Here is a 24,754-nt window from a genome sequence, read left to right on the forward strand (position 1 = left end):
TTTACATGTTTGATGTTTAATATGTAGTTTGGACAAAAAAACCCTCAAATTTCCAAATTAGTTTTCCAAAATTCAAAAATATATTTTTGCGCTTAAAAATTTACAGCTTGTTCAAAGGATGAAATGAAGAGGAACTGCATGGATTATGTGGAAGATAAGGACACTGCTGTTGCAGATCTCTCTAGCTGCCAAGCGCCACCTACCGTTGACACGCATGCGCCTCACCTGTGCGTACGTGTTCATGCGCACATTGGTGCTCCCCACTTTTCTGTCCCCCCTGCAGTCAAACATTTGCGGGTCCGAGGATTCAAAGTGGGAGGTGGATCCAAGCAGAGTCCAATGGGACGTTCAAGGAACAAAGAAAAAGTCGGGCTTTACAGTAACTGAATGGATGTGATACTCCACGAAAGACCCACATGTAATAAGAGTTCACAAACATTTTAAATACGTGTGAAAATAAACTAAAAATTGATCCACCGAGCACCACAAAATAAAATAAATTTACATTGTTCGTATAATTCCTTTAAGAAACACTTCACATAAGTTAGCTATCAATGCAAAAAAGGCTCAAATAAATCTGTTAACATGATTTGTTTTGTCAGTATTTATCCAATCAATAAATGTTTACTAATTCCTGATTGTGTAAACCAAATATAAAAAAAATATTTTAAAATATATCCCAATATTGTATTTTAAAACCCAGTCAGCCATATATTGTTGGTTTAATTCAAGTTTTCCGATTCTGCCTTTAGGAATGAAGAAATTCTTTTCTTTAAAAAGTTATTTATTGTGGCTTTTCGTTCAGTTTCCCTTTAGGAGGTAAACAGTAAGCACAAGTCAAGAGGTAGAAATCATAACTCTGAAACATTAAGGACTGATATCACACTCCCAAAAGCCCTCCATGCATTCATGAAATGCTTTCTTTTTTTATCACGTCCACACTCATTGCAATACTGTCTGTCAGAATTCTACATGTCAACATTGTTTAACATCGATGTACATAATAAATAATGTGTTCAGTTGGAGCCTGCAGAAGATGCTGGAACAACCCTTTAACCTTTCACCGATCAAACCTCGTGAGTAATGGCTCAATCAGAAAGGCAGCTCCTATGTTAAAACTACAAATACGGTGCATCTTTTTTTAAACTGCGTGATTTTATAGTTTCGTTTAGATACTGATGGGCTAAAAAGACAAAAGTAAACAAAGAAAAAAATGGTGTAGTAATGGCAGCAGTTATACTTTTACAAATATGTCAATGTTTGGGATGAAACAAACAAAAACAGCACAAAAAAAAAAAGGTTATTTGACCCAGGAGATGTTCAGACAGCGAGCGATGAAGGCGTACGTGTCAGCCACCTCCTGGATGACTTTGCTGGTGGGTTTGCCGGCACCGTGACCCGACTTCGTGTCCACGAGGATGAACAGGGGATTTGTCTGCTTGGGGTTGCGGCCCACAATGTGCTGCAGGGTGGCGATGTATTTAAGGGAGTGGAGAGGCACCACCCGGTCATCGTGATCTCCTGTGAGCAGCAGAACGGCAGGGTACTGGACCCCGCTGCCTTCTGGGACACGGATGTTATGCAGTGGAGAGTATCTGGAAAAGAGAGGCAGCAAGAAATGAGGAAAAAAAAACACTAAAAAATGTTAGCTATAAGGGAACTGTTAGTCTGCATCTCCTCAATTTTAATTACCGGTAACTAATTTTATGGAAAAGTTCAAGTTAAAGAGAATATTATTAGCAAATAGTTAGCTCTAACATAATAAAAAAAATCATCTGAGGTTTTGTCATGCTCTTCTCTGGACATGAGCTTAAAAACCAAGATTTTTTTTGCTAGGTTTTAATGACATTTGTTTTTCTTTGTTATAGGACGTAGGAAATAAACTGGACATGAAATCAATAACTCTGGCAGCTGACTTGTACACCCATGAATTTTATATTCTAAGAGCGCCATGCGGTCTGGAGAGCACGTACTTGATGAGCCAATCGAACTGCTGTTTGTTTTCAGAGCAGCCGAAGTCTGTGGTCCAAGCGTGGCCGATGGTGAACTTGTGGAACTTCAGCATGTCCATGACGCCGACCTGAGCTACGGCACAACCAAACAGTTCAGGTCGCTGATTGACACAGGCCGCTGAGGGGAGAGCATCACGCCACACAGTCAACGACTGGAACTATTTAACAATCCCTATTCATCTGCCAAACCATCCATACCAACGAGAAGGCCACCGTTAGAGCCTCCATTTATAGTCAGCTTGGATGGAGACGTGTAGCCCTCCTTTATGAGATATTCAGCTGCACATTGGAAGTCGGTGAAGCAATTCTGCTTGTTTGCAAGCATACCAGCTAAAAAAGAAAAGCAAAGTATTAATGTGAAGGGCTTTAGCTGCAGCAACACTAAAAACTGGTTTCACATGTTTCAATTCAAAATCCTAAAGGATTGAGACCTTTATGCCAGGTCTCCCCGTACTCTCCTCCCCCTCGGATGTTGGCCACTGCCAGAACTCCCCCCAGATGTCGGACAAAGATGAGGCGGGAGACGCTGTAGCTGGGTGTGATGGAGATGTTAAAGCCACCGTAGCCGTACAAAAAACCCGGATGGGAGCCGTCCAATTTGATTCCCTTCTTGTGAACAATAAACATCGGGATTTGAGTGCCGTCCTTGGAAGGATAGAAGATCTGAGCAAAACACAGAAGGCAGAGTTCAGAAAAATATACATCTTTGTGGCAGAGAACAGCCAAGGAGGACAAATACATATATATATATCTATATCTATATCTATATCTATATCTATATCTATAGATATAGATATATCTAGATCTATCTATATCTATATATATAGATATATATATATATTTTAATTTAACTCTTTTTTTTTTTACCAGGAAGTCTTCGAATACACACTCAGAGAGCATTGTTTGTTAAAGCCAACAAGACCATGAAGAGAATTATCTCTAAAAAGTTAAAACAGCTTCTGTTAATCAGGGTATGAGATAAGCTTTTTCCTCACATCTTGCTCTTTTGTGGTTGAGCATTACTTTGTAAAAAGGAAATGGTTCAGCAGTTTTGTGGATCCACATCCTACTTTCTCTGACTAGGTTGCACATGACAAAGTAAAAAAAAAAAAATGAAGGGAGTCTTAATGTTATCATGTAAATGCTAAATTACGATTAAAACCATCTTGACTGAGATAATTTAGGGAAAAAAGGAAATTTTTCCTAAAGTTTCCTAAACTTTAAAAATACATGGAAATGGAATTTTACATTACAATAAGCTCACAACTTTTATGACCAAAACCATCATTTGATGAGAAGTTTACATTGAAAACTAAATCCATTTCTAAGAAAAAGTTCATGCAGGTAAAGGATATAGAAACTTTTCTGTTGAACATTTCTGTATGCAATTATTTATTTATTTTTAAGTGAATAGAGCTTTTGCTGAAAAGCTAAACTCCATTAATAAAAGGACGATTCTGTTGTAGAAGCAATAAATGAAAACAGAAAAAAAAAATTATATATACATACCCTACAGTCTAAACATTGACCCCTGGAGAATCTGATTTCTTACTTTTAACTTTCCAAGTCACATTCGTATATAAAATCATAATCCAGTGCTTAGTTTGAATATTCAATAACTGTAACAGTGTAACGTTTTCATTCTTGATGAAGGTTTCAGAAGAAGTATCATAGCTGCAATCCTTACCTGGGTGGTCTGGTAGTCGGATGGGTTGAATCCTTTGACGGTAACCTCTCTGAATACTCGAGGCTGCAGCGGATCCTTTGTTAGGTCACAGTGGTATATGATAGCTAAAATACAGAAAAAGGAAAGCATTTCATAAGTTGTGTTTCAATAATCTTATCTTTTTAAAAGTTTTAATTTAGTTTAATTTAGTTTTAATTCCATCTTTTTCTTTTAAACTTTTAGTTTTAAAATCTCAAACAAAAGCCAATAAATAAATACCACTATTTTGGAAGTGAGAACATCACATTATCCAAAAGATTGAATTTGTCAGGCTTTAAAAGATTTATGAAAAAAAAGATTTATAAAAATGAACTTTTTCCTCTGTTTGGAAGCTTAACTTCATAAATCACTAAAGTTTCCCAGGCAACTCACAGATAGCTCTTAAGTGAAAAGCAAAATCATTTTGTCTAGTAACAACAAAACAACAACAACAAACCTGACCCCTATCGACATATTTTGCTGCTTCTCTAGAAATTAATACATCTACACACTCAAAGGTCAACAAAAGGCTGTCAGCTTTTGCAGCTTTAAAGTTTTTGTGTATAGCTTGGGTGGAATGGCATTTTTCTGTGGACTGTAGCAGACTTTGAGGTAAGATCAATGTTTCTTTGCTCCTAATAATAGGTAATAATCACATCAGCATGTTGTGCTGTCCATGGTCCTGAATACTATAAAGCCTAAAACATTTCGTCTAATTAAGATTAAATATTGGACGGCAGGTTAGCTCAGGCGGTGGAGCAGGTCGTCCAACAACCGAAGGGTTGGCGGATCGATCCCCACCCTCCCCAGCCAAGCTGTCGCCCCCCCGAGCGCGGCCAGCCTGCAGCCCACCGCTCCCCGCAGGGGATGGGTCAAAATGCCGAGAAGAATTTCCCCATTGTGGGATAAAAAAAGTATCAATTATTATTATTAAAAGAAAAAGACAGAGTATTTTCAAAATATAAGAATCAGAAATCAGAAAAGAATAAAAAATGCTGTTTTCAACTATTCAACTGCTCTTCAATGAAAGAGAATATTTGCAGTTTAGTACCTGGAGACAGAAAAGATGTAAAATAGTAGAAGATCTCAGAATCTATTTTTCGTCCTGTAAAACCCACAATGGAGCCAACATCAAGAGGAAAGGTCCTCAGCTCCTCCCCTGAGCTCAGGCGGTACATCTTCAACATGTTCTTGACATCGTGGAGGAAACACACGAACAGAAAGCTGGAGTATGTACATGTGGCAAACACTGCAGGGACGACAGGAAAAGGGGGCAGAAGAATTTAAATATGGATCTGGAAGCAGCATAATGATGCTACTATTTTGGTAGTCCAGGTCACACGAGTATTCCACCAGCTCACCAATGACGTCTTTGTCGTGCTGAGGGACGAGCTCCTTCCAGTTGGTTTGCTCAGGAGAGTCAAAGTTGATGTTGATGAGTCGGTAACGCGGGGCGTCCAGGTTGGTTTTGAAAGTGAACAAAGTGCCTTCATTGGTCACATATTCGTACTCTGCGTCAAAGTTGTCGATTAACTTGACCCATGGCAAAAGCCCTGAGAAGACACCAGACTGGTTTTGAGTATCGAGGACATACAGAAATAATAGGTTTACAGTTACAAATATGGGCTAAACATCTTTAACCAACGTCCAATTTGATTTGAGTTCAATTCACAGTTTTACATTCTGACTCCTGATGCTGGGATTTGAAATATTATTGATCAAATGGCCAGGTTTCACTCCAAAATATTTTATTTTAGTTATAAAAAAAACTAACTGACTTAAAGGCAACACTTATCATTAAAATTATGAATTCAGATTCAAAAACAGGAAAGTTCATCAGGTTTTGCGTGAATTCTTTTTGCCATTATTTATTTCATAAATCAACATCAGATCTTATATTTTTATTTTTAATTTGATACATCTATTTTCAAGCTTAGCTTTAATTAAAAGCACAAATTTGAATGTAAATGTACCTGTAATACCCTCAGGAGACTTTTGGAGGTCACAATACCATAACCTGTTAACGGGATCACAGCCCTCTCTGATGGAGAGCAGGACGTAGCGCCCATCATCTGATACCTGCGAAAATACAGAAATGTATTTCAAATTTCCAGATTGCCCCTTATTGGGATTGGTTGAATTTTAGTTTCGGTATACCTCTGCACCACTCATCCATTTGGGGTGGTCGGGAAACTCGGCACACAAGATGTCCTCAGACTGTGGCGTCCCCAAAAGATGATAGTACAGCTTCTGGTGAATGTTTGTGGAAGTCTCAGTGCCTGAAAACAGCCAGACATTAGAATGATCAATTTAAATTGGCCAACCTTTGGTTAATAAGCCGACTCATATTTGTCTGACCAATAAGCTGACATACCGTCACTTTTCCCCTCCTGGTCAGGGTAGGAGTTGTAGAAAAGACCCTTCCCATCATGAGTCCAGGACATGCAGCTAAACTTGACCCGCTCCAGGTGGTCCTCCAGAGGAAGGGCACCATCAACACGTAGAAAGCGCATCTCCACCCAGTCGGATCCGCTGGCACTGGTGCCATACGCTAGATATTCGCCATCCTCAGAGAATGCATAGCCTTGGAATAATCAAAAAAAAATCTAAAAATGTTTAAATTGTTGCTGTAATTCTAGTAATTAAATTTAAAGGAAAGTGGGTTTGTACCTCGCAGAGCTACAGTCCCATCATCAGAAAATGTGTTTGGATCTAAGAAGACTGTGGGTTCTGCCTCTAGACTCTCCTGAACATACATCACACTCTGATTCTGAAGACCTGTGTTGTAGAAGTGAAAGTACCTACCGTACAAAACCAGAGCACAATTTTAGAATGATCACACAGGATTCACAGAAATGTACCGGTAATTCTTTATAGTGGAACGATGAAGAAATGAAAACTTGGCATAAAAGAAGTTCTCACCTGTTTCCCCGTTTGAAAGGACAGCTATACTTGGGATAGTCATACAGTTCAGTCATGCGCTCCTTAAAGAGGTCTCGCACCTCACAACCCTCTAAAAAGGGCAAAGTCAGCTGGTTCTGAGCATTGACGAAGGCCTGGTGGATAAATCACAACAAAACGATATTACCATGCCATAATTACTGTTGCAGTTTTCGAAAAATATAAAGGTACAGAAGAAAGATGACTTAAAATGTGACAACACACATGCAGTTCCCCTTTTTACTGCAAAAAACTTACAGAAATAATATAAAAGCACTAAAACAACTATAGAATCATTAAACTAATTGTGAAAAGGGATGAGAACATTATTAAAGAGGGAGCAGTGGTAATTTTTATCTGTCTTTTTTTTTAAAAGGGTAAAAAAATGTTTTTGAGAGGGTTGTGAAGTCTTCAACTTTAGAAAAATGGAAGAAAAACAAACAGCTGTACAGCAAACAATTGTACAGCACTTTGTAATCTGGATTTCAAAAAGTGCTATATAAATAAAGTTGATTGTTTTTATTATTATTATTAAACAGACAAAACAAGAATCTACCAAATAATACAAAAAATGACAATAATAGTAATAATTTGTGGAAAATATTCAATTTTTAAAATATTTTTCATGTGCCAGCAAAACCCGCTATAATAAAACCAGAGACCTTGGCTTTCAGATTTTGCTCCTAGCAATATTTGGAACATTCTCCTTTACAGAGTGTTTTTAAAATCAGGTCAAGGCTTTTTTATTTAGATATAATTTTGTCTTTCACTCTCTGTTTTACTTTGGTTTTACTCTGGCTTTTGCATTGTTGATAGATGTTGTTTGTAAATGAGTGATCATGATTATTTGTAAGAAGTAATTGTAACCACCTAGTGAGTCTTAACCCCCCCATATTTAAACTAAATACATTTGCATTAAGATAATAACAAATAATCTTAGAGGGTTACCTGGGTTTTTTCACTATCCGGGTCCTCCAACCAGCTGTATGGATCCGGTATCTTCGAGCCATGGTAGGTATCCACCTAAGACAAATAAAGCAAAGCAGGTTTAGTCAAAATAATTAGTTAGTTAGCATATTCTAGTCGATCGAGTTAGTCAGACAGTACGCAGAAATGTTAAATGATAAGTAATGAAACACAAATTACAATAAAACATGTCGACTTGCTATCCTTTGCTAAATTAACAAGCATGCTAACAAAGAAACCGCTTTAACTCAATGAATGAAAACACTCCCGGCTACCTAGCATGCTATGCTAGCTGCGGAGTCACATCACTTACTACTGCTTCGTCACGGTAAGCCTGCGGATACTGGAAAGCCATTTTTGAGGTTAGCTTTCTGGAATGGCGTAAAATATATAGAAGATTCGGTGTATTTAGAAGGGCTTTTGAAATTATCCTGTAAATCATTCACTTGTTGGAGCTTCTGTCAGAGGAAATGGCCAGCTCACTCATAAACAACAAAGCACACGGAAGGATAAGCGCGTTTGTTGTTTTGTGGGTAAGACATTTCTAACAGCGCCCTCTTTTGGCAAAGCGTGGTAATGCAATCATTGAGAATCTCCGCTTTGTTGAAAGGTGTACATTTAAAAGAAATTGTACCTTTCTTTGTTTAACATTTACAAATAATATATCTTTACCATCTCCAGACATAGTTAATGTTGTTTAGTTAATGATTATCTGGTCATTATTGTTGGTCTCTAAGGAGCCCCATCAAATCACTAGAGTAGTCAAATGAGGTTTTGTGTACCCCTGGGAGCTTCTTGATGTTTCCAGGCAAAACTTAGAACCAAAATAAAATCCGTAAACAATCTAAAAAACGTGTCTTCTAACACAATGCTTAATCAAAGACAGGCTAAAATAAATTTCAGGTATTTCATTTTTGGTATTTCATAAAATCTACATTTTCTGAACTATCTAGTAACTTTTCAAAGCCCTTCCTTAATGATGAGTTAACCTATGGCAAGTTATAATGACCATTTTCATGGCTGTTTCATTTCGGATTTGAAGCTTTTGTGTATCATCCAATGGCAATGCAGATCTAATTTCTGCAGAAGGCTGAATGGCTCATTCTGAAATGAAATGCATTGCTAGCATACCTCTGCCAATCAGACAGTTAAATTATATGAAGGGACTTCCGAGACCGATGCAATGCCACGCAAACGTCAGGAAAACAAGTGGATGGCTGCACAACAAATTTTAAATAGCAATAGTATTTATTAATTCATTTTTTCCCTATTATTCTCTGATTTCAAAAATGTTTCGGAAAAATTAGGAAATTACTCAAAACCTTTGATCATGCAAGCCGGTTTTAATTCACTGCACTCAAAAAGATGCCCCCCCTTTTTGTGCATCACAAAATAAATAACAAAAAAGAAGATTTGTGGATCTCAAGTTTGTATACTGAGGGTTATTCAGGGTCTCAATGTTTTCCTGTCCCCTTGACCCTAAAATAATTCTTTGATAAACAACAGAAGTCTCCTTCTGGTTACTTTTTCCTGCAAAATGGAAAAGAAAGTCAAACTGATAAGCGACCCCCCCCCCCCCCCCCCATGACAGTTCCAAGGAACGTGTTTCACTGTGGACCTTCTGATCATAGAGCTGTCCTGCTTTCCTGTATTTGACACAGAGCTGGAATGCTCTGGCCATGTCGGTGTATGAATTGCACCTCCTTTTTCCTTTGTTTTGCTGCATTGTCCTGGGCCAAAAGTGATCTGCCCCCCCAACCGTCGGAAGCACCTGCCTCCGTTCCAAAGGACAAAAAAGGACGACCACCTGTTGTGCTTTACTACAAGGTTATCTCTGTCAAAAAAATCTTCATGGCCTCACTCTGACCGGTTCCTGTGAAGCAGTGGACTTTTGTTTCTTTTTGTTTTCCGCCTCATAAAATAGTTACGCAGAAAGCAAGCCGTTGATCTGTCTCATACCTGGACTACCTCTAGATTCATGTCACCAGTTAAACCAGTTTTAAATCACAAAGCTTCAGTGACACGAGTTTTTGATCAATCAGCAGTCTCTTTTACATTTGCACAAAAGCTTTTCACACGTTGGCCCACACTCACAGAGATGATACTCGCAGGGAAAAATACTCATTGTGTGCAAGTTTATTATGATTTTAATCACATTTTTGGGTCATTTTGATTCTTCTTGGCCTACTTTTCTAAAATTATCAAACCAAAAAAAGCTGTTATTAAATGTTATGTGTTTAGCTCACGGGATTTTCCAACTGTGGAGTTCTGCTTTGTCAGTCAGCCTCCTAATTTTCCAGGTTACTTAAATAACTTAATTACAGTTCCTCCCCATGCATGTAGGTCAATTTAAAATGTAGAATAACCCAGACTCTGGCCCCTTTTATGTGCAAAATTACCATAAATTGATCATTTATGTTGACAGCAACCACTGGCAGCACAAAATGAACAATAGATTTTTTATTAATTAGTAAATAAATAGAATTAGACTTTTTAAGTGTTGAATCTGGGCATTCATTTTGAGTTACATAACTCGAACAGTTTTAGACCCAGAAAAACAAGCTTAAACATGTTTCCTAAAACGTAGTTACACATAATAAAACAAAAACTCTTTTCTTATTGCCAGTTGTACATTAACCGTTTTCAACCTGGAGGCATTTCCTTCTTGACAATGACTCTAAGCTGCAACATGAAAAAAATATATGTGCACAGAATATTTTCAAAGAATGAGGCAACACTGAAAGTCAGGCGTCTGCACACCAGCAGACAGATGAAATGTGACTTCCTTTTTCTCCATTGAGCTGTTAGTTTCAGAGTTTCATTCTAAGATACTGAAGCTAGTCAACACGTGTCGTAAAAAAAAAAGTGTGACCTAAAGCCGTTTGTGTTCAACTTTAACCGGCTTCATTTAATTTTTATTTAGTCCAATGACATCATTTCGTATATCAATGTCCATTTTTTTGTGAAGTTTGAACTTTTTCAAGTTTATTTTTTGGTTCTTCGTGTGTCATAAAAGTGGCAATCAAAACACAGGATGACATGTTCGCTTGAGTCTTTGTGAGTTGAAGCAAATAATAGGAGTTCAGAGACACTACACACAGCAATAATTAAGATGCTGTTAAACACAGAGATAGCACGGGGCCGCTTCCTGCCTGGCTATCATTAGCTTGGGTCTGGACAACAGCGGGGCAGTCTAACCTGAACCCTCAGATGTCCTCAGACAACAGGATGTTATTGCAGATCCAGGTGGGGAAATTACACCACACATGCAAGATGGATGGGGTGGCTGCAACAAATGATAGGAAATGCTAAATCCATGCGACGGTGCCCTTTTTTTTCAGTCCTCCTTTACAAAACAGCCATTATAAATCTGAGCTGTGAAAACAGGTTCAGTTTTCAACCACAGACAGCGTCACTCCACTTTGAGGCAGCGGTGCACTAACTAACAAGGTTCTGTCAGTGTCTATTCAGACACAAAGGCCTGATTTCATTGAGTAGAAAAAACAGGAATAAAGGCCACAATGAGACACAGTCAGTCACCCTGGGGGGGAACAGGAGTTTCTCATTGTTTGTGCTGATCGTGTTGAAAAGACACAGAGTGCTCCAGTTACCCAAAGTCAACTTGTTGAAAGACCAGAGATAAAAGGGTGATTAGAAAAAAGAAGAAGATCGTGTGTCGAGTGTCTTTGATTACTTGTGCAAGCACTATGTCATATTTACAGTCCTCTAAGTCATGGCGTTAGAGAATAAAGCTGACGTCACTGTCTGAAAATAGACCTTTGTCTTTTGGTCAATTCACACCCCCTTCCTTCTTGTCAAACTTGTCAGTGCTCTCTTTAAACCGAAAGATTCAGACATGCCCAAATTATATTTTTACAGAGATGCCATCAACATGGACTATCTCATGTCAGTTACGTTTGGAAAGGGGATTTAACATTTACTTCAGCAGGAAAATTACTTTATTATTTCCTCTTAGTCATTACGCAGCACTGCTTGGCAGCTCTCGCCCGTCATCGTGTCTCTTTGAAGCTTGCCTGCTTTGTTTTCTGGGAGGACGAGTGAGCAGGAGGGAAAATGGACATTTAGTTTGCGTGCAGACACATATTACCCTTTAAAAATGCAAAACAAACATGTGCAAGTGCGCCCTGTAATTTTGAAGTTGACATGTGCACTTACAAAGGGGCACCGGGACCCTGTTAATAACTGGGAGGGGGTGACAGCAGAGACAGGTGGAGGACAGGGCTGTCTGACTGGTCCTGAGGGGGGAGCGTGAATGAGTCTCTGGCACTGAAGGAGATGAACAGACAGACACAGCGGCTCCTTCGAGTGTCAGTGATGTTGTCACCAACTGGCAGTAAATTTCCGCATTTTACGAAGGATGCTAGTCATAGCTCTCTTGAAGCAAAAGAACGTTTAACTGAAGCATAAAATCCGCATGAGGATTATAGAAAGGCATGCTTGGTGGTTATTGTTATGTTTATGAGTAACGTTGGAATGATAGAAATCAGCTTACCGAATTCAAGGCACAAACTTCCTGCTGCTCATCTGAAAGCTTAGGTTGGCCAGTTTTCAACTTCTGTGCCATTTAAAAATGTCCAAAAATGTGAAAAAATACTTCACAGTGAACCAGTGTGGAAAGGATTGACTCCTTTCATACATTTTTCACTTCCTTTGCTGAAAAATATTTATTTCAGGATGATTTCCTCATGAATAAAACTACCTCCAGTTCTGTCTTTTAATAATTAAACAACTGTCAAGGTGAGCTCCGTGACACTATCAATTACAGTAACCTCAGGGAATGGCGCCAGTTTAGAACACACACACAATAAAGAAATAGGTGCATGAGAATACGTATCCATGGGTTCAAAAGTCATCCAGGGCCTACCTGTCTGTCTTTATTTTGGAAATAAACTATGTGTATCTATGTGAGAGAAGGAGAGTTAGGGGAAACCCTATCAGGTGACAGGTCAGATCATTTCCAAGCCTGTTTGCACGGCAAGTACGCAGAATTATGACAGGAATCTGAGAGCCATGACTGAGACCAGCAGCCAGAGATACAGGAAGGCCTTCGTGTTATTTTTGCACGGATTTTTAACGATTTGCAGAGGCACTTAAGGGACTGTCTGTTTGCACAAGCTGCTATCTGCACAAATTTGTGTGCATCCTTTCCGGATCCTCCTGTTGGTCATTATAACTGTCTGGCTTCGTAATCAGGAGGAAGACAAAACAATGAAAGAAAGAAGCATTTTTTGCAGACAGGTTTCTTGGGTCTAATGGAATTTTTTTAGTTCAAAAATCACTTCAGATCTAAGGAAATTGTGTAAAACAACTCATAGATTATGTAGTATGCAGTCGTGACAGTTACTTCTTTGTTTCCTTCTCAATCATCATCATAAGCTGAGATGGTTGAGAGTCGAATGAACTGGATTTGACAAAAGCATGCGTGGGAAAAAGGAAGCCCTTTAAATGCCCAAAAGGGATGTTTTTTTCTCTTTTGCATGTGATGAAATCAATGGTCAACCACATTTAGCCCACTTCTCAGCACATTATACTGGTGACACTTTGCAGCCACAATGTTTCAGCAAATGAGTTTTTCTCAATGATTGTCTTAATCAGAGTTTCGATGCAGATTTAGGCCCTTAAATCAATTTAATGAATGCACTGAAACTCTTTTTCCTCTCATCTGTGTGGGTGGTTTGGTCAGGTTTAAAAACAACATCTGTTGTAGGGTTCAACATTCCTCCCTGACCTGAATCCACCATAATAACTCTTGACTTGTTGACAGGGGATCCATAGCTACTGATTGACTAAGTAGGTGGTGGATAAGGTGTAACACTCTCTATTCATATTTACACCTAAACTTTAAAAACTGGATCAAACCTGGAATATCACATGCAATACATTGAGCAGGTTTATTTTTGCCTGTCATTAGTTGGAGGTTATGCACCAAAAGAGAAGACTGACTTCTCCAGCAGCAAATAATAAAAAACATTCAGACATTTCAGATGTTTAAGCTTGATCGTGCCATAAAAAACAAAAAGTGAAAGAAGTGGAGGCTGGGTGGAAACATTCAGTTGCAACTAGAAAATAGATCATTGCCCTCATCCTTTGAGGGAAGGTAAAAGAAAGGAGTTGTCGCTTTGAGTCCCTTTACGAGGAATGACTTGGGGCAGGTACAGACCTAAGTCTGGAAATTGCAGGGTTAAAGCAACCTGTGCTGAATGCAGGGGCCCCCAGAGGCACCGTCAGCTGGAACATTCCTGTGTTCCAGTTTTAAAACTGTGGTGACTAATTGTTCAATCTACCAATCTACTTTTAGGTTCAGTTCTTACAAAACACAAGTGTACTGAAGAGGGATGGTAAAAATGCCTCATCCTCAAATACAACAATATTTTGAGAAGAGTGTAAAGCTGATAAGTGAAAGTTGAAATAAAATCGAGCCCATTGTTCAACCTTCTGAAAAGGAAAATATCAGACGCACGCATGTTTGAGACAAACACACCGATGATTCCCCTAAATGTACTTCCTTGTACAAACAGCAAACAACTAGCAAGGTCAGCCAACAGGCTTGTTATTCTTGATCTTTGTAGGGACAAATCACTGTTCTTTGTCCTTTTGTTGCAGCCATTATCATGTCTAGGAAAGTCATGTCATCATTTTGCAATTCTAAGAATGTCAACGTCCAATTAACCAGCCAGGTGAACGCACCTTCAGAAAAATACACCCACACATGACCATAGACCAGAGCAATCCTGCGACGAATCTTGTAATAAACAACAACAGCCTATTCTGTCATTCACGGGGAGCCTTTAAGTAATACAAAAGTCAGTTGGGTTCAGATAGAGGCATTGGACAGGAAGAGGAGGAGTTGGAAGAGAGAAGAATTGAATAGAAGGTGATGAATGAGATGACTCAGGGCGAAAAGGAGAAAAAGAGGATAGGATTTTAAATTATATGGTGGCTCATGTCAGCAGTTGTGATAAGTGGCTTGGACAGGTGTGGTGAGCGGGACAGGAACCGTCAAAAAGACAAAAAAACTATGAAGTCTGTCATAAATAGAACCAAATTCAGCAAACATCAATCCACCAGGCAGGTATTCTGAGGTAGAGAGAGTGAAACAAGTTGAAAGTGCCAGTAAATGGAGTCAAGCTGTCACCCTGCTGAGCTCATAGCAGCTGGACGCGTGTCAAGCGCATAGATGGCATGTCTCTATATTCATGCAATTCTGGTAATGACTGGCGCTCTGCCAATGAAAACGGTGCTTCTGGAGAAAAATAACAAGAGAGACAGGAGGAAGGAGGTGTAAGGTCAGACAACAGCCACAGATGTGAATGTGCTTCAAGATCAAGCGTCATCAGTGTCTCTTCCCCATTTAGATGGACTTCAGACAGGACACTCCTAAAAGAATTATATACATATACATATACATATATATGTATTAAAACAATATAAAGCTTTAGACCAACAATATTCCCAAAAGTTGTAAGCATTTTGATCATATTTTTTCTGTTGGTTGCCTTCAAACTATTTTTTGTTTGTTGAGGTAAAGTACCTTTTGAGTAATCTCAGTAATCTTAAGTGTTCAAGTGTTTTTTTTTTATTTTGTCAATAGTTTCCGTGAAACTATTGCTTCTTTACTGTCAGCCTTAGTTCTTCTTCATGTAAATGGCTGAAATGTCTTTCCTGCATTAGTATTTCCCTCCTGGCAAGCCTCAAAAGATATGCATTTGTGCAGATGAAGAGAAAAGTTTGCATTTTTGTTCTGGCATCTTGCAGATTTTCTTTAAGTGACTTTAAGAAAAAGGGGATGTGAGGTTTGTGGTTCTATGTTTAGCCATTGTTATTTCTGAGGAATTCAGTCAAGAAAAAAAATTTACTGTGATTTTTAAACAACATCACAGGTAAAAAATGTGTTTTTCACTTGAATTTAACAAACCAGCTCTTTGTGACAGTTTCCTAAAAAGTCTTCAGACCAAACCTTTCCGTGGTTATTTGTGTTTTATTGTACAAAAAAAGTCTTTGAAAGGAAATCATTTACAAACTTCTATGTAAAAGGGTATGTGACACTTTTAATACCTCTGAGGTAAAAAGTTTGTAAGGTTCATAAAGTTTGTAGACACACTGTAGGCTGGGTTCTTATTTGGAAATATAAAATTCATTTTAATGCCGAAGTATTTTGAGATCATATCAAAAACACCTGAATTCACAATGATGCAATTTTTTGTCCAGTTCTGGGGAAATCATATTATTTTCAATTTTTTGGACTGTAAAAGAAAGACATATTTCCACTATGTATAATAAAAAAAAATGCAGATTTCTGATAACTTTTTGTTTATCTGTCTGCCTCTAGACTTAATTTCAGAACAAAGTAATACAGTTGATTCAATTTTAACAGAAAACACATGACCGTTTTTAAAATTTCCAGTCTGTAAATTCGTTCTTGCTCATACATTTTCGGTCTCACTTGTAACACCCCACTGGTGCAGCATTGACTTGCGGGGGCTCCACAGGTATGTCTAATTCTCGCCCACATGCAGACAGCATGAGTGTCAGCAAATGAAGATGCGGCTGTGTGTTCCGGACATAGCTGAGTGACAGCCAGTACCAGAGAAAAACTTGGGCCCCCGGGGCAAAACAGTGACACACACACAAACAATCTCCAGAATCAGGGGAGAAAAGGGGAGGGAGCATGAGAGGAAAGGGAGTGTATCTGTCTCTTGCACACTCAGACACCTTCCCTCCTCCGCAGTCAGTCTCACTTTTGCACACAAGATAGTAAGATCGGGCAGAGACAGAGGACGCAGAACAGCCACTGGTTGCTCACAGACACTCAGAGGAGAGCACAGACTGCCTGCCTTATGTGTGGCTCCTCTCAAGGCTTCACAGTAAGTCTATCTCAGAAAACTGATATCAATACTTGTGCTAATTTGGGCTAGATTTTTTTTTTCAAAAGGAACTGAATTTGGGTTTATCTATTTTCTTTTCTTTGCAAGGATACCCAGAAAAGATGTGAGATAAAAATACGCTTTCTAGAGTCTGTCACACTTTGTCCTGTGAGCCACAGCTGTGCACTTTTGACTCATGTTCTGATTTTCAGAAATACATTTTCTGCTTAGTCACCAGTTTCAGGAGTTTCAAAGTGAGCTGTCACGCTTGTGACAGTCATTCCGGGTCAGCTGTGGCGAGAGACTTCAGAGGAAAATCATGTGAAACGTCACACTTAAATCTGATCTGTCTCTCTTTCTTTTCTTAATTCATTGAAGCATGTCTTTCACTTTTAGGGTAATATGCTGCGGGTTAAATTATCTCTGCAAACATCACAGAAACTGGAATCATAGTGGTGGGGATTGAATTAAATGTAATTCCTGACGGCTCATAGGAGTCCTGGACAAGCACTGCAAGAGGCTTTCCTTCAATGGCAGGCTGATAGCCTAATAAAGAAGCCAGTTTTCTATCGTTTCCCTTCTTTGATCCTATCGGTCAGGTCTCTTTTGTCAGCGCTGAGTTAAATGACAATCTGTATGAGAGACGAGGGAGAGGCAGAAATGAACAGACAGAATAAGAGCCCAGTTCTGGCTGGGGGCCAAGTAGCAGTCAGTTTAGAGGAAGTCTGCTTGATTCACTGGGAGAGCTTGTTTCCTTGTGAAAGTTGTCCTGCCCCAGGACAGATATGCAAAGGAACCTCCCTCATAGCCCCTGGGTTGTGATTCAGAAAGTGACAGGATGTATGGGACAGTGGGGCCAGTGGGGCAGTAAGCGTGGAGGTTCTCTTTTGAAGTTTGTTTGTCCGGTTGTCGCAGCTGATGGGAAAGTCGGATGCTTCATTCCAAGCAGATCCAGTTTGGTCCTGTCTCTTCATGTTTGATTTTGAAAGGGTTTTAATTCCACATATTTTTAGTGCTTTTATTTGAGCATCCACAAATGAGATAGGTTGTGTCAACCACTTCTGGTGTTTTTTGCATACAATGTAATGTTAATGTTTTTTTTTTTTTTTGCAGGCCTCCTCACGTGAATGCACCAAAGCCATGTTAGCCTCTGAGACATCTCCAGAAGGCTTTCCAATACCAGAAAACCAGGATTTAGATATGACACTGTGGAGTGAAAAAGATTTTGAAGAAAAGTACATCTACACTGTGAAAGACCATCGTTTCGAAGAAGAGTCTGAAAACAGCTGCAAGACACGAGCAGAGAGATCTTTACCAAGAAACCTTGCCCTAAAACGGTGCCACAACCCACCAGAGGTAAGTAGGAACCCCCAATTTTTGTGATATACCTGGGATAAAAAGTAATAAATCAAAAGTGAACTAAAAAGACAAAACAAAGGAATTTAAGCACATGTTGTTTACGTTGCTCCAGCCTGCTGATTTCTTGCGTCACTCCAACATCCTTCCATCCTCTTATTCATTCTCTGGCAGGAAGTACTTGACATGTTGTTGTCTAATTTCAGCCTTTTGTCTCTGCTGTGTGCATCAAGGCAGAGATGGAGACAATAGCCAAGCCCTTCAGGGCTCAGCTTGATGACAAAGTATAACTTATCGCTCTCCTAAATTCTTTCTTTCTGTTCAAACAAAAACAAAATTGCGCCAAAGCGAAGCAACACTAATAATTGAAAAGATGGCTCTGTGGACCAAAAATCTAAATTTCATTCTCTTGATTTAAGATAATAAAGGTTTTAAAGCAATTTTCAACTAAAAATGTACTTCAGAGGAAATACTTGTTTTAAAATGAAAAGTAAAACTGACTGGATAAAGTTATGAAACCATAATGACAGATTTTACTCGTCTTTCTGTTCTTCGAAGATCAAAGAGAGCATATATCGCTTAGGGCTTTTGCCTTTTAACTTGCTGGGGTGTGACCATGACATCTTATCCACTCTTTTTCAACCTATGGAGTTGAGATAAAGGAGAAAGTTTGACACCTGCAGGTAGCAGAATAAGACTTTCAGTTTAGCTTTTCAGTTTGGAGAAAAGATGTTAAAGATAGGTCAGGGGAAATGGCTGTGAGATATTCAGCCCATAAGCAAGCAAAATTCTTAATGTTTTTTTTTTCCTTTTTATTATCAATTATTGAACACTTTCCAAAGAATTTCAGTGAACTGTTTGACGCTTATGTGTTCTCTTTTTCAAGCAGGTGCTTGGAGTCATCAGTAAAGAGCTTATCCCCAAAGGGACACGCTTTGGCCCCTTTGTGGGCGAACGCTATACCAATGACACTCTGCCAAAAGATGCCAACAGGAAGTACTTTTGGAGGGTGAGTAAAAATGACTTTTTGTGTTCAATACCTACATTTAACCTCTCGAATGTATATTTTTAAACAAGTTCACATTATGCATGATCAGCTGAAGATGCAGCTTGGACTGCAGGTTAGCAGTTGCGATCAATGTAAGCGCTAGAGGATTATTTCATGCAAATCAGTTGCATCTGCTGCATATAAAAAAGTGCTTGTTTGAGGTCACACGCACACAAACACACACACATACACATATACAGCTGTTTGGTTTTGGTGACGCAGCGGTTCTCCTCTCCCCACTTCTCTCAGCCGTGGTAGCGCTGCCAGTAAATACACCATACACATGTCCGCACATCTCCAGATTCTCACACTCTCACACTGACTAAGCAAGGAAGTGGCTTTAAGACTCAGAACTCTGAAGTTACAAATCGGCAGCGTTGGGGCATCTTTCATTACCCACACGCTCCTGTGCAATCCTGCAGTTTATAGTCAGCAGTCATGAAATCCATCAACACCAACCAAATCGTGCAACAGCCACAACACAAGAACCCACAAAGGTACAATCCAGTCATACAGATACATTCTCGTTCAGTGTTACTTTTGCAGCTCGAGATGACTCTCATGCCAGTTACACATGCAGTACCTATCTCAGCTGAAACAGTGCGCAGTATTTACCATAAAGACATGAGGAAACTATGACATAATTGCCTCACTTTGTGAATGTGTCATCGCTGACTGCATTATCTTGCTACTCTTACTGGTTCTCTCTCGCTTAAGGTGTTTGTGGGGAGGAACCTACACCACATCCTGGATGGTTTAAATGAAGAGCGAAGCAACTGGATGCGATACGTCAGTCCAGCTCGTACCGTTGAGGAACAGAATTTGGTAGCATGTCAAAGTGGCTTGGACATCTATTTCTTCAGCATTAAGCCACTTCTGCCAAGCCAGGAGCTCAAGGTGTGGTACTGCCCTGAATTTGCCCAACGCTGTCACTACCTACCACTTGAGCAGCCGATGGTCAACAAAAATGGTAAGTGTGTATAATGAGCCATATTTTACAAATGCGGGGGAGGGGATACTTCTTTGTATCCACAAATATTCTCTACTGGTGGTGTTGATGGTTTCTTGGCTCAGATGCCTTATCTAGCTCTCAAAGAGGAAGAGAGGTAGGAAGACCTTCAGTAACTACTCAAACGTCCTGACAAGGTGATCCGCTGACAGATTGGTATCTCACTGGGTTGTTAGCCATTTGTTCACTAAGAGCTGAGCTATCTGGAGGAAGGGGGGGGGGGGGGGGCAACAAAAGATAAGATTTCTGCTTTTGTATGTAGATTGGTGCTAACTTTGTCCAAAAGTAGGTGAAATGCACAACATGCTTCTTCGTTTTATCCACCTGTTGTCAGCTTAGGGCTTGGTTGAGCATAGTGTAAGTCATAAAAGCTGACTTCTTTTTGTGATTCGTTAGGAGGAAACTTTCTCTGAAAAGATATCAAGGCTTAGATGCTATAAAAATGTGTAGCATTCCTTGTAATATTTGTATAGTGCATAGGTTGCTCAATGAAATAGGTATTTTCCACTTTATCAAGAAGAACTATGTGAAATCTATTGGTCATTTTGTTTTTGTGTGCCACTTCTTTTACAACACAACAGATCTGTCCAATTATGTGGGTAATCCATTTCAAGTATATAAAAAATCTGTATTGTGATCAGAACTGGCTCCATTGTTTACTTTTAAAAAGTTTTGATGATATAGAAAAAAAACACTAGTAAAAATGCATATCTGCCTAAGTGTTACACCTTTTGCAAACTTCTGAATGAATAATAATTAATCATGTCTGTTATCCTCTCTCTATTGTTTGTTTGTCTAACAGAACAGAGCAATGCTCATGAAAAGACCTCGGGTAAAAGAGGCCACAGCGTCTCAGAAATCCTCAGAGAAGAACCGGCCAAATCCCGGCTGAGCCTCCCCGGTTGCCTGGACGACTCTTCTTCTCGAATATACGTCCCAGCAGTTCTTCCCTTGTGTCCCAGTGTCCTTTACCCAGTTCAACCCTTCTCAGAATCTATCTATAATCATGGATACGCACCACTGCCCCCACTGCCACCCTGCAGTCCCCCCACAGCCAAAAGGCAAGCACTAAGCATTTCTTTACCCACAAGCCTTCACTTTGCTCTGCAGCCCAGTCAGGCCTACCGAGAATCCTATGTGCCAGATCACATTACCTCTGCCTTCAGGCATGGTTCATTTCCATTGCCTCATTACTCACTGGGTCTTCTACCTCATTCATACTCATTATACAGTGATCGACTGAAACCTCCCTTTGCTGTGTCATCTAACCCCTCTCCTTTTGACAGCCATGCAATGTTTCTAAACCCTTTAACGAGTGACTGTAAAGGCTTGCCACAAGTGCCTTCCAGTTCTAAATCAAACCTCAAATTAACAATCGAGCAAAAAGACAGCAAGGACCTCACATCACAAAGAACAACCTACCTCAGGAGTAGCTCTGATGACCTCAGAGTTTTGAAGAGTTCACCTCGAAGCAATGCTGGGATGGACCATTCGGTGCCTTCCAAGGCTGGCATCTCACCCATCAACACTGAACTCTGTGGATCACTGTCCTCTTTCGCACATGGAGGGTGTTCTCCACCAGCAGGCATGGGTGCGCCCTCCAGCTGCCTTCCTTCAAAGCCTACCTCCGCAATTCAAAGCATTACAGAGGATGCATTGGACCTAAGGAAGACCAAGCAAGAGGGGCAAATCATAGGCTACAAGACTCTATCTTACCCCCTTACTAGAGAGAATGGAAAGATTCGATATGAGTGTAACATCTGTAAAAAAATCTTCGGACAACTTTCCAACCTCAAGGTGAGTTCATTTTCATTGTAAAAATCAAGTTAGAGATAAGTGGCATCCAGAAGATTTAGATATTAATTGGCATTAAATGTTTTTTGCAAAACCTCATGAATACTGAACTCCAATATGCTGCCTCCAGGTTCATTTACGAGTGCACAGTGGAGAGCGCCCATTCAAGTGTCAGACCTGCAACAAAAACTTCACTCAGCTGGCACACCTGCAAAAACACTACCTGGTTCACACAGGAGAGAAGCCCCATGAGTGCAAAGTAAGGCAACACATTTAACTCCTTTAAAAACCAAGAAGAAGACCAATACGTTCTGCACGTGCCATAAAAATGCAGACACTAGTACCAAAAGACTTTCTCTCATATACATTTTCCTCTGCTAAATATTAAAACAGGTGTGCCATAAGCGATTCAGCAGCACGAGCAACTTGAAGACCCACCTTCGGCTTCACTCCGGTGAGAGGCCTTACCAGTGCAAGCTGTGCCCAGCCAGGTTTACTCAGTTCATCCACCTCAAGCTCCACAAACGCCTGCACACTGGGGAGAGACTCCACCGCTGTCCTCACTGTTCCTGTGCCTTTCTCCACTACTGCAGCCTGCAGGTGCACCTTCAAGGCTTCTGCCCTCTTTCACCCTCAGCTTCCTGCAGATACTCGCCAGAGGAACTACATCGGTTTAACTGTGAGATAGAAAGATTTGACAGCAGCGAGGCCGCCGAGCAGCTTGAAGTGCTGTCAGCAGGGATAGATATGGAGAGGGGGAATATTTTTGACCTGATAAAGAAGATACAAACTGGAGTCTTAAGTCACCTGGAGGGAGTGGAAGGGGAGACCGAGTTAAGCCTCTGCAAATCGGCAAAAAAGAGTTGCGAGGGTCAGCTCCACCGAATTAGTCCCTTATGTCTGAATCCCTCAAGAATCAAACTGGAATCCGGCTGTGTTTCAGAGACTTAAAGATGTCCTGTTAATCTGGCCAAATAATCCTTATAGGTCAGCTCGACAGCTGTGAATTACTGCCCTATCCGGAGAAAAGCCTTACCTCAATCATGGATCGGCTGGCCTATTAAAGGGACTGCAGATCATAAAAGGTCAAAACAGCAGGCTGAGCCTCGCCTGATGTAGTCTACATTTTTGTGTCTATTTATTCTCTTGCTAATTTTAATCTAACATGTATAAAAGCACAGAATTGCAATATTTTTTTACTGTTTTTCTTGCATCTCAGGAACCGTTTTGCTGAAATGACAACTAAACAAGATTTATACCCAAACATTTATTATATGTAATTGTGGTCTCACTGTGTGAGACTGAGAGTTTCTTTGTGTGTATTTTTGTTGTCTGATTAAAGTGACAGCATCTATTTAATGTGTGTTGTGAAAGCGGACTTAAAGGTAGTGACAACACAGAGGAAACCTCAGTTGTGCGTGCATTACATTTATGCTTCCTTTGTGCAAGCATGCTTCGCTTATGTGAAAAACCTTTATATTAGTCTTCGAATAGTCCCCTCTAGTTGGTATCAACACATAAAACTACACTGAGCAATAAAGATATGATTAATTTGGAAAGACAATACCAAACCACACAGCGCCAATAGGTAGCAATACGTCTCTTGGGTTTAATGTCTGACATTATAATGTTTAGTTAAGGAAGGTATTGATAAAATTTCTCATTTTAGCATAATGTGCACATTGTAGAGATGTGTGGTTAAGTACTGCTCCAGATCTTGCACACCTCACTGTGGTAGAAGGACAGACTCACACTGTGACTGGGCTGCAACCTCCTGTGATACTCACATTACAACTTTAAAGGGTATCAGGTGGCAAAAGGTTCAAAGTGCCCAACCGTTGACAACAAAAGAACATGTCTCCTCACGGCTGATGATACACTGAAGATCAGGTCACAGAGTGCCTTCAAGCTGCTCTGCTGCATCATCTCGAGATGAAAACAGATGACAGAAGAAATGAGATCAGTATGGATGAAACACACCGCTATAACAAAGCAAAGATCATGTGAAAAAGGCAAAGTCTGTACAAGCAACCGACAGATTGTATCTAATTATTTAGTAGTTAACATTTTGAAAAAGCGCTGTAAATGTATAATTAGGAAGAAAACTCCCACAGTTTTTAAAAAAGGAAAGAAACAAACATCTGCTAAAAAGAAGGCTCACTGTTAAACAAAAATAAGGCCCAACATACTGAGAAAGAACTGAGTGAGAAATTGAGGAAGGTAAAGAAGTTGCACATAAATAAAAAATCTTGAAGTCCCACTCTAAAAACGTTTGGTTTTTTATGTGTGTTCCCAGTGGTCTTTTAATTATGATTACTGTAGGCTGTTTTTTAGTCAAATTCATTTTAAAAAAGTGTCGTTTAGAACCTATTTTCTGCAGAGCGGCAGTAGTTCATTAGAAATTCACCTCTACCAGCTCAGTGGCTTTATGGCAAAGTGTCTGGAAGGCTGTGAATTCAAATCCAGGTCGAGTCATACCAAAGATCCAATGCCTCCCTGCTTGACACTGAGCATCAAGGGGTTGGATTGGGGGGTTAAATCACCAAACCACCAAATGGTTCCTGGCAGCAAACCGCTCCCCAACGGGGATGGGTCAGATGTGTACAACAAATGTCACACACACATAGGTGCGTGACAGCTAATGGGACTTTAATTTTAACCTCTAAGTTGTGGCCAGGACCTGGCCACAACTTAGACCTATGTGGCATGAAGCAACCCCGCCCCCCTTCCCTATGAGCTTGGAGCAGAAAGCCAACCAGGAGGTTTACAACATCAAACATAAGCTTTTTTTCAAACTGCATTTTCCGGCTGCTCCTAATTCACAATGATTTCAATAGATAAATATTCTAAAATGCAATTTTATGCTTAATTTTCTTAAAATTAACATCTGAAAAATGTGACAAGATCATGTTAAAAACTCACACAGAAAAACTTTTTTTTTTTAATTTCCATATCAAATATGATAAGAATGAGAAGCATCAGTTTCAGGTGTGCATGTTTTCATCAGAGCGGAAGCATGGCTGATGCCTCTTTAAGCCT

At 39.8% G+C, this 24,754-nt stretch overlaps 2 protein-coding genes across 3 annotated transcripts; one reads left to right on the forward strand and one right to left on the reverse strand.

The window, feature by feature from the left end:
- Positions 1 to 766: 766 nt before the first annotated feature.
- Positions 767 to 8,127, reverse strand: prep (prolyl endopeptidase). Its single transcript, XM_004083459.4, has 14 exons — positions 7,937 to 8,127; positions 7,606 to 7,680; positions 6,640 to 6,773; positions 6,388 to 6,518; positions 6,092 to 6,301; positions 5,875 to 5,996; positions 5,691 to 5,796; positions 5,079 to 5,270; positions 4,769 to 4,966; positions 3,700 to 3,803; positions 2,444 to 2,675; positions 2,211 to 2,342; positions 1,974 to 2,130; positions 767 to 1,595 (listed from the first exon to the last, which is right to left on the reverse strand). Exons 1-14 carry the CDS (start codon positions 8,063 to 8,065, stop codon positions 1,301 to 1,303), a joined length of 2,217 nt encoding a protein of 738 aa, XP_004083507.1. The 5' UTR covers positions 8,066 to 8,127; the 3' UTR covers positions 767 to 1,300.
- An 8,232-nt stretch (positions 8,128 to 16,359) lies between these two features.
- prdm1b (PR domain zinc finger protein 1-like) lies at positions 16,360 to 23,071 on the forward strand. Of its 2 annotated transcripts, none has more exons than XM_011491478.3 (7): positions 16,360 to 16,508; positions 17,622 to 17,864; positions 18,754 to 18,873; positions 19,630 to 19,882; positions 20,724 to 21,718; positions 21,846 to 21,974; positions 22,109 to 23,071. In XM_011491478.3, exons 1-7 carry the CDS (start codon positions 16,482 to 16,484, stop codon positions 22,664 to 22,666), a joined length of 2,325 nt encoding a protein of 774 aa, XP_011489780.1. In that variant the 5' UTR covers positions 16,360 to 16,481; the 3' UTR covers positions 22,667 to 23,071. The 2 variants fall into 2 exon arrangements, with proteins under 2 accessions (XP_011489780.1, NP_001265739.1); NM_001278810.1 differs by having other exon boundaries at positions 16,376 to 16,508; positions 18,751 to 18,873; positions 22,109 to 23,069.
- Positions 23,072 to 24,754: the final 1,683 nt, after the last annotated feature.

Source organism: Oryzias latipes, chromosome 24 (genome assembly GCF_002234675.1).
Source record: "Oryzias latipes chromosome 24, ASM223467v1".
NCBI lineage: Eukaryota > Metazoa > Chordata > Actinopteri > Beloniformes > Adrianichthyidae > Oryzias > Oryzias latipes.

Bases quoted from the DNA above. Each gene is read 5' to 3' on its own strand.
- prep (XM_004083459.4), bottom strand. From the start codon at position 8,065: ATGATTTACAGGATAATTTCAAAAGCCCTTCTAAATACACCGAATCTT. The intron at 6,519-6,639 runs GTGAGAACTTCT...TTTGTACGGTAG, and splicing joins CCTTTCAAACGGGGAAACAG to GTACTTTCACTTCTACAACA. The intron at 4,967-5,078 runs GTGAGCTGGTGG...TCGTCCCTGCAG, and splicing joins GCACGACAAAGACGTCATTG to TGTTTGCCACATGTACATAC.
- prdm1b (NM_001278810.1), top strand. From the start codon at position 16,482: ATGTGTGGCTCCTCTCAAGGCTTCACA. The intron at 16,509-17,621 runs GTAAGTCTATCT...TTTTTTTTGCAG, and splicing joins GCTCCTCTCAAGGCTTCACA to GCCTCCTCACGTGAATGCAC. The intron at 21,719-21,845 runs GTGAGTTCATTT...TGCTGCCTCCAG, and splicing joins GACAACTTTCCAACCTCAAG to GTTCATTTACGAGTGCACAG.